We start from the raw sequence: 9,816 nt of genomic DNA, 5'->3' as shown, positions 1-9,816 counted from the left end.
TTGGCACACTTTGCTCATTCCTGAAGAAGGGCTCATGCCCGAAACATCGATTCTCCTGTTCCTTGGATGCTGCCTGACCTGCTGCGCTTTTCCAGCAACACATTTTCACCTCTGATCTCCAGCATCTGCAGTCCTCACTTTCTCCCACTCTGAATTATCCCATCTTCGTTTCCACTCCCAGTCAGGCGAAGTGGACAAAAGATTTTCCTTCAGATCTATTAAGGGCTCACACCATCTAAAATCCAAACTTTATATCAGAACCAGGCTCGTGATCCCAAATCCGACCCGGATCCTGTTTCCAATCACTCTGACGAAACTCAGCCCATTATCTGAGTAGCTGAAAGGATCTGGCCAGAATCATGGAAGAAGTTGCATGACCAAAAGAGGAGCACCATTACTAAGTTAGATTCTAAATTTTATGTGAAGGAAGGTACAGTTAAAGGTACACTCAATGAGTGTACTCAGCGACACTTAATTAGCATAGGAGAATATAAGTCTGAAAAATGGACCAATAGAAATGAAATATAAGTAAGTTTATTTGCTTTATGTTTCTGTCTTCATATTTATTGATGTTTTTTAAAACTATCTTTATGGCTCTCTAACATACAGGGAAAGGTGAATAAAGTTCCTGAATGCCAAGAAAATAACAGGATATTCTCTTTCCAGGTAAAAGCCAGTGAGGTGCTTATGTTTCTGTGCACACAGTTGATAGAGCTCCAAGCTAAAGGTGATAACTCTTCAGAAAGAATAGGCTCAGCTGCTAATTCACTCTTTCATGCAGCTGATAATTTGGTAGACGCTATGGACATCGCCAACATCACAAAGATGGTAAACTATCTGTATCAATGCTGTTAAATAGTCTGTGGCTACGGTCAGAGATGGATCATATATAGAGGAATACAAATGCATAATAAATGAAAAATGATTTTATACGGTTCATCTATCATGCTGAACTATCCCAGTGTTTCACATTGAACTAGTTTTTGAAATGCAGGGACCGATACATATCAAAATATAATATGTGTTAATATGAAACCACCTTCTCTTCTCCTTTAGCATATTAATGAATGGGCATTCAAAGAGGGCCTGTCTACTTTTCAGCATTGTTAGTGATTACAAACTACAAAATAAAAGTGTGATTTGCATAACAAGTAAAATTAGAATTAACATTCTAAAATATTCATTTTTGTTCCACAAAATGCACTATATCTTTCTGCTAAGCACTAAGCTCACTGTTCCTATATATTCATTACCCCAGACTTATGGTGTACCCTAATCTTAAACCATATACTAGAACACCTGACTCAAGAGCATACATAATGAAGAAAATTGTGAATGCCAAATTGCAGCAAAGATTTTGCTCCTGGCAGGTTTATTGATTGAACTCAGCAACCTTTCTTAAAATTGTAGAATTCTTACAGTAAGAAAGAGGCCATTTGGCATATCAAGTCTGCACCGATCCTCCACAGGGTGTTCCACCCAGGCCCCTACCCTATCCTTGCATTTAAAGTCAATGTGCACATCTCTAGTCGTTGCAGACAATTTAGCATGGCCAATCCGCCTAACCTGCACATCTTTTGAACTGTTGGAGGAGACTAGAGAGAGAGGAATATGCAAACTCCACACAGACTGTCACCCAAAACTGGAAACAAATCTGGGTCCCTGGTTTAGATTAGATTAGATTAGATTAGATTAGATTAGATTAGATTAGATTAGATTAGATTAGATTACTTACAGTGTGGAAACAGGCCCTTCAGCCCAACAAGTCCACACCGCCCCGCCGAAGCGCAACCCACCCATACCCCTACATTTACCCCTTACCTAACACTACGGGCAATTTAGCATGGCCAATTCACTTGACCTGCACATCTTTGGACTGTGGGAGGAAACCGGAGCACCCGGAGGAAACCCACGCAGACACGGGGAGAACGTGCAAACTCCACACAGTCAGTCGCCTGGTGCTGTGAGCTAGCAGTGCTAACCACTGAACCATCATGTCATCCATTTATGTTTTGTGGAGTTAAATTAAGAAATACACACTTCTGGCAATTTGACGATCTGCACTGGCTGATGAGGCTGTCTGGGAAAAATAGGGAATTTGACAGATAACAGCACATCACAGCAGATCTCCTCAGTTACAAACTTTACTTTAATTTTCTTTTCTAATTTGTATTAATATAATTTACCCCCTTCAAGATATACAGACATTTTAATAAATTGCAGAACCTCCAAATCAAAGCATCAGTTAGTTATGAATTCATTGTCAGATTTACTACAAATTTTCTAAATTCTCCTCATTCAAGCCTATTTGTTTTGGGTGATTTCTGATGGTAATCTGAGTTTACATCCCATGATTCACTAATTAGGCCTTCCACACATTTTTCTATAGATAAAAGCCAATAAAGCGTTACATTATTATTTCTATCGGATTTTCCTGGTAGTTTTGTTGCCAAGAAAGTAAACATTTCTCATGATGTACAATTTCTTTTTTATGGGAGTAGTTTTAGTTCAAAGTCAGGGATCACATGACACCAGGTGATAGTCTGACAGGTTAAGCGCTGCTCCTTTGTCAGGTGAAGAATTGTTTTAGTTCAGCCACATCATCTGCATTCTGACAATGGACTGCCTACTGAAAATACACATCAAAAGTTGTCAGAATGAGTTTCTCTGAATTCCTTGAAGGGACAAGGCTCAGTTCAGAAAAAGATAAGTGTCGCAGTTTGGATCTACATTGTTCTCCAAGATTTCTGTTATATGCTATCAAGTTTGATTAGTCATGTCTCCTGTACTAGAATTGCACTTAACTCAGCTGGTCAGCAGCAGATAGACTACAACAAACTACATTCCCAACATAGTGATCCGAATGCCAACTAACAACATTTGGGACAAATCTTTGGTTACACTCTCTTCAACTCTTCCCCACTGAGTGATATAGATAAAATGAGAAAAAATGCCCTGAAAATATGGAAGAAATAATGATTATTCTCAATATTTATATTAGATGATGAGGATAGCCAACAGTACCATACAGTCTCTGGAGAAAATACAAACCGTGCTTTTGACCACGATAAAGGAAGGGGACAAACCAATCATTAAACAAGGACAGAAAGTTAACATGTACCTGAGCAGGTAATTCATTGCCATTAATATTGGCATTAAAGCCTTAAACAAAAGGTTTACCTCAAACTGAAGTTTAGAGTATGATTTTGTGAGACTTCTTATTTCAGAATCTGATGTATGTTCATTTTAAGCCGGAGTAATAGACAAACATTTAAAACATTACATCCTTCTGTATGTCATCATAGCAGAGATGTTAAGCTATTTAAATAGGTTAACATGATCATTAAAATATTAAATAGAACAATATTATGTTAACATAATAAAAGTTTGTCTGTGAATGATATCAGTGTAAATATACAGTTTTATATTATTTTTAGACTATTGCAGCCTTTTTTGAAATTCCAGTAATAGACTATACTGTAATGAAACTGGATGGATGATCTGAGCTAGACACTGGAAACAACAATGGCAAATGCAGCTCTGTCAACCCTATGTTACTTTTCCAACATCTGTGAACTTGTAACAAAATTAAGAGAACTATCCCACAGACCTATCATGCAACACAGTCATACTCAATGAATCATGCCTTATAGACATTGTGTCACACACCACCATCACCATTTCTGGGTATGTCACTGAAGGCATGGGATGCTCTAAGGCAATGGCCCCTAACAACATTCTGGCAATGATACTGAATATATGCATTCCAGAACATGTCACACGTCTAGCCAAGCTGTTTCAGTACAGCTATGACACTGGCATCTACCTGACAATGTGAAAATGCCCAGTCATATGCTGTGCAGTAAAAGCAGGACAAATCAAAACAGCTAATTACCAGCCCATCGGTTTCCTCTTGCTCACCCATTAAGCGATGGAAGGGGTCATCAACAATGCTATCAAGTGATACTTGCAAAGGAATAACCTCCGCACAGACACTCAGTTTGGGTTCCACTAGGACTACTGACCACATTACAACCTCGATTTCAAGTTGGATAAGAGAGCTGAATGCCAAAGGGAAAATGAGAATGAATGACCTTAAGAATGCCAACAAAGACCCATTGCAAAGCTAGATCCTGTGGGAATTGAAGGGAAACTCTCCTGATGGAGTCATATCTGGCACCTCGGAGGATGATTGTAGTTGTTAGACATCAATTGTCTCAGGCCCAGACCACAATGAACTATTGCTTGAGTTCCTCAGAGTAGTGTCCTTCACCCAACCATCTTCAGTTGCTTCATCAATGACCATCAATGATTGGAAGTGGGGATATTCGCACCATTCGCAACTCCTCACAAAGCAGACCATATCCAAACATAGCCGGACCTGGACAATATTCAGGGTTGGGCTATTAAGTGGCAAGTAATGCTTGTGTCACATGAGTACCAGACAGTGACCATTTCGAACAAAAGGGAATACTACCACTGCACCTTGACATTCATTTTCATTTCACTGAATCCCTCACTATAAGTATCCTAGGGGTTATTATAGACCAGAAGGAGTTGGCAGTAGCAAAGTGGTAAAGTCACTGGTAATCGAGAGCTGTAGGCTAATATCCTAGGGGAATGGGTTTGAATCCCACAACAGCAGATGACAAAATTTGAATTTCATAAAATCTGGACTCAGAAGCTAATCTAATGGTGACCATGTAACCATTATCATTTCAGAAAAAACAATTAATGCCCTTTTGGAAAGGAAGATCTGGCTGGGATGTGATGCTTAACTCTTAAATGGCCTTGAGTGTCAGTTGGTTCAAGTGCAACTAGGCATAGGCAACAAACCTGGACCTTAGTGAAAATGCCACCATTCCATGCAAAAATAAATTTTAAACAAATCATATTAGTACAGGGAATGGGTTAGGAATTCTGCTTCTCCAATGTCTGTCTACTATCTGCAAGTTCACAATTCAGGAGTATGATTAAATACTCCCCATTATCCAGACAAATTAACCTGGTTGATTAGTGCACCACCAATATTCAACATTTGCTTCCTTCACCACTGGTGGACATCGGCAGCAGTGTGTACCATCTTCAAGCAGTTTTTATGCTAGGTAACTCACCAAGGTACTGAAATAACTTGGCAGAGACTGGTTTCCCGTGCCAAGTCACTCTTCATTTACATGTGGAGAATCCTTAACACTGATCCAGCCTCTCAGTGCCAACTTTCAGAGTGAATAGACCCCTGGACATTCCTGTTTATATCTGTCAACCAGGGCTCCCTGATTGGATCAGCCCAGATCAGGGAACTCATATTCTATGACATCCACTTGGCTGAACTTATTACAATCACTCCAGGCACTTCCAACAGCACTTTCCAAATACCTGACCTTTACCACCTAGAAGGACAAGGGTAGCAGATACAAATAACACAACATCCTGCATTGGAAACAGATCACCATTCCTTCACTGTTGCTTGGCCAAAATCCTGGAACTCTGTTCCTAACAGCACTGTTCACCACTACCTTCTCCAGTGTAATTAATAGTAAATGCCAGTCTTGTCATTGATCTGTAATATTATCAGTAACCGATTATAAACTGTATAATCTACAAGGTGACCTATGTTTTCACCACAGGATCAGATCAAGTAACTTAGCAGGAAGCAAAATTTCTACCCCAGAACCTGTTCACGCTTATTTCACTTTCCCTTCTAAACGTGCTTTAAAGAACATCATTGAGAGGCATCCAGTGATACAAATAAAAGTGAGTAGTGAAATTTTCTTCATACCATGATATACTGAAAAGTAATTAAGCATATTAATAGAATGACTCAGATTATGAACTAAAATTAGCTACAAAGTAAGTTGCTTTAAGAATCCAAATAATGTTTGTAAATTCCATTGGTTGACTACGTTGTGAATTTAGTTGAGGGCTGATTTATTAAGATATTGGCAAAAATGGCAGACAATGATTCTCCAGACTCATGCTAATATTAAGTCTTTAAAATCTTCACTAATTATGACTGAACAATGTCCTGGGAGTGGTATGTATAAGGGACTTAGTTTGGAGGGGAAGGAAGTTTGCTTTGCTTTGTTTTTCTAAATCCTTTACCCTGTAGGAATTGGTTCTTATTCTACAGCAGGAGAAGAAGCTGTCTGTTGGGTAAGTGTATGTTAAGTGGCTACTGTCTATTTTATGCCTAACATTTAAAATAATACATGATCTAAGATAAGGCTAAGAAAATATATTTAAAAGAAGGAAAAATAAATAAACTGGATGAACTAATTAAATATATAATTAAATCAGCTTTAGGAGGCATCATGGTGTAGCATGTGCAGGTTCCTGGATGCCAGTGTGACCCAAAGCAAGCATATCTGCTGAACGTTTTGCAGCTTCAGCAACTTAAACTGTGTTTATGAGCTGGCCGTTGATCTGTATACAATACCAAGCTTCAGGAACGGGAATGTTAACTGGATTTTTTTGTATTTGGTGAATGGTCAAGGACAGGGGAGTGTGGCTGCAGCTGAGGAAGGTAAAGAAACCAAGGGGCCAGGAATGCAGGAGTCTTCGACTTTGCAATTGTCCAGGTTTGGTGTTCTTTTAGTTTGCATGGATGAGAGTGAGAGGTACAGGGTTGGTGTACTAACTGCCACGGCATTGCTGAAAGCCATTCAAGTGAGTGGAGCTAACAGGAATGTAGTCATATTAGAGACAGTATAGTATGTAGTGCAGCGAAGGATGAGAGTCGAGGAAGTTCTGTTACCTGCCTGCTGCCAGGGTTTGTGATATCTGCTCATAAATGGAGAGGAACTTATAATGGAACTGTCTATGCATCACTGTCCATGCAGGTACCAACATCATTGACAAGGCAAAGAAAGATGGTCATAATGAAGAGCTAGATGTTTTTGTTAAAACACAATCTTGTGAGGTTCAACAAGCTATTCAAGCCTATGCTAGACACAGGTTACTCGTTGTTACCCAAAATAACTTTTCAAGAATGCAAAGGTTTCAACACAGTTTATAATTCTCAACATAATATGGGCCTCCACTTACCTCAATATCAGCCTTTGGTCTTCTGGTTTCCATGGCACCACAGCCTTCAGTTCTCCAAATTACATTAGTCTATGTCACCCTGGTTAACTTTTACAACAGAAATCTAGCATATCCACAACTAAGACTATATTGCAGCTTAATTTGTAATCAACATACTTTTACCCCTCTGAAACTACTTCACAGAAAAATTAAGAGGTGGAACTGTAAAGATAATAACCTCTCGATAATTACATGAGTCATGTACAAATTATCATAGAGCAATTAAGATTAGAGAAATAAACGCATATCTCAAAGACTGGTGTGGCAGTAAATTAAATAGTGGGATAGTGGGGGTGGGGGGGTGGCAAGGGATCAAATTTGGAAAGATGTGATAAATCAACGACTAGGGACAAGACAAGAAAGAAAGGTATTAAGATGGGAAATGATAACCAGAACTTGATAGGAAGGGATGGAGAATGCAAATCCAGGAATATATCAACAGATAACACTAAAGATGTTAAAAATAAGGTAAGGACAAAACTATAAGCTCTGCACCTGAAGGTACATAGCATTTCAAACAAAATAGATTATCCTATAACATAAACAGAAATGACTGAGTAGAGATTGATTGCCATGACAGAGATATTACTGCAGAATGACCTCGATTGGAACGTGATTACTGAAGGCTACATGATTATTCCAGAAGGGCAAGAAGCCACGAATGCATTTTTCTATTAATTAATTTTGATAATAGCTCAATAGAGGGGGGTGACCAGAGTTCAGGAAACCAGAATGTAGAAGCAGTTTGAGAGGAGAGTAAATAATTGATAAAGGAAAGTCACTTGTGGGAGTGGTATACTGATCCCTGAATAGTAACTACAGAGTAGATTGTATATAAAGGAAGAAAGAATGGGAGCTTGTCAGAAAGTGATAATATGGGAATTTTAATCTACATAAAGACTTTAAAAATCAAATAGGCAAATGTAGCAAAGTTCAGTGATTCATAGAATGGGATATTTTCTTGGAGTAATATGTTCTGAAGCCAACCAGTGAGCCAACTATACTCGACCTGTTTGGTGCAATTGGGATTAGCGTATTGTCAAAAGAAAACACATTTTTTTGAAGTTTTTGATCTTACATTCATCACAAGAATACCAGTTAAGGGAAAGACCAACTACATGTTGATTGGCTGGCAAGTGGACCCTTATTGATAGAAGTGTTACCATGGAGAATGCACTATAACAGACCACATAATTCCTTTATTTGGACTATAAACTGAAAGAGAAGTTGGACTGCTATAACTGGAATACCAGGAAGATTTTGCAACGTGCAAATCAAATGTTGCATACACTTGAGCTGCACATACAATGCTGCTTTTCTGAAGCAGTAATTGGGAGAATTTGAAACTGAATGGCATCAAGAATCTTTTAAATTAAACAAGTTATGCCTGACACCAGCCTTCATTGATTGTGCTGTAATGAGTGGCTTTAACTCTGCTAACTGAGTGGTAAAAAGTTTTAAATGCCAAGAAAAGCAGAATAGAAGCAAGACCAGAGCTTTCACACAGAACGCATCTATCTCTATGTTTTACTTTCTCTCTCTCCATGTGGGGAAAATGTAGAAAAATCAATGGAGCTTAAAAGAAAGAACACTTATAAGAAAAGACTTAGGTCCACCTGATTAGTTATCATATCAAAGGATGACTGTCACCCTACCGATCTCAGCTTTCTTTGAAGAAGTGCTGTTGATAAAGGAGAGCCAGTGGGTGTACTGTTCTTAGATTTCAAGAAGACATTGGTAAAGCACATTTTCAAGGTTAATGAAGAATATAAAGACTCGTGGTGTAGGGATAATATACTGGCATGGACAGAAGATTGGCTAGCTAATAGGAAGCAGAAAACAGTCATAAATGGTCATTTTCTGATTGGCAAAATATAATGAGTAATGTGCCACAGGGATCAGTGCTGGGATCTTTACTTTTTACGATCTATTTAAATGTTGTAGTTCTGTTCGCCGAGCTGGGAATTTGTGTTGCAGATGTTTCGTCCCCTGCCTAGGTGACATCCTCAGTGCTTGGGAGCCTCCTGTGAAGCGCTTCTGTGATGTTTCCTCCGGCATTTATAGTGGTTTGTCTCTGCCGCTTCTGGTTGTCAGTTCCAGCTGTCCATTGCAGTGGCTGGTATATTGGGTCCAGGTCGATGTGTTTGTTGATAGAATCTGTGGATGAATGCTGTGCCTCTAGGAATTCCCTGGCTGTTCTCTGTTTGGCTTGTCCTATAGTAGTAGTGTTGTCCCTGTTGAACTCATGTTGCTTGTCATCTGCGTGTGTGGCTACTAAGGATAGCTGGTTGGGTCATTTCGTGGCTAGTTGGTGTTTATGGATACGGATCGTTAGCTGTCTTCCTGTTTGTCCTATGTAGTGTTTAGTGCAGTCCTTGCATGGGATTCTGTACACTACATTGGTTTTGCTCATGCTGGGTATCGGGTCCTTTGTCCTGGTGAGTTGTTGTCTGAGAGTGGGTATTGGTTTGTGTGCTGTTATGAGTCCTAGTGGTCAAACTCTGGGTCAGATATGTCGATGACACCTTTGTAATCATTAAAAACACAGAAATAGAAAACACACACCGGATCACCAACACCACACTCACAGGAATCACATTCACTAGAGAGGAAGAATAGGACAACCATTCCTAGATATGATGGTACAGAGAACACCGAATGGAGAATTCACCACAAAGGTATACAGGAAAGCCACACACACAGACCAAGTCCTAAACTACGAAAGCAACCACC

General features: G+C 39.2%; 1 protein-coding gene across 1 annotated transcript in view; it reads left to right on the top strand.

Annotated features, from left to right (window-relative positions):
- The window catches only part of LOC122558721 (polycystic kidney disease protein 1-like 2), a 115,320-nt gene that overhangs the window by 29,960 nt on the left and 75,544 nt on the right, over window positions 1–9,816 (top strand). The window contains exons 9-13 of the mRNA XM_043707514.1: window positions 667–828; window positions 3,002–3,129; window positions 5,628–5,754; window positions 6,110–6,153; window positions 6,384–6,666. Coding sequence (XP_043563449.1) covers window positions 667–828; window positions 3,002–3,129; window positions 5,628–5,754; window positions 6,110–6,153; window positions 6,384–6,666 — 744 coding nt within the window. The remainder of the gene's footprint in view (window positions 1–666; window positions 829–3,001; window positions 3,130–5,627; window positions 5,755–6,109; window positions 6,154–6,383; window positions 6,667–9,816) is intronic.

The sequence above is a fragment of the Chiloscyllium plagiosum genome, chromosome 17 (genome assembly GCF_004010195.1).
Source record: "Chiloscyllium plagiosum isolate BGI_BamShark_2017 chromosome 17, ASM401019v2, whole genome shotgun sequence".
Taxonomy (NCBI): domain Eukaryota; kingdom Metazoa; phylum Chordata; class Chondrichthyes; order Orectolobiformes; family Hemiscylliidae; genus Chiloscyllium; species Chiloscyllium plagiosum.
The sequence above is the reverse complement of the archived record's forward strand: the minus strand, read 5'-3'. Positions and strand labels throughout refer to the sequence as shown.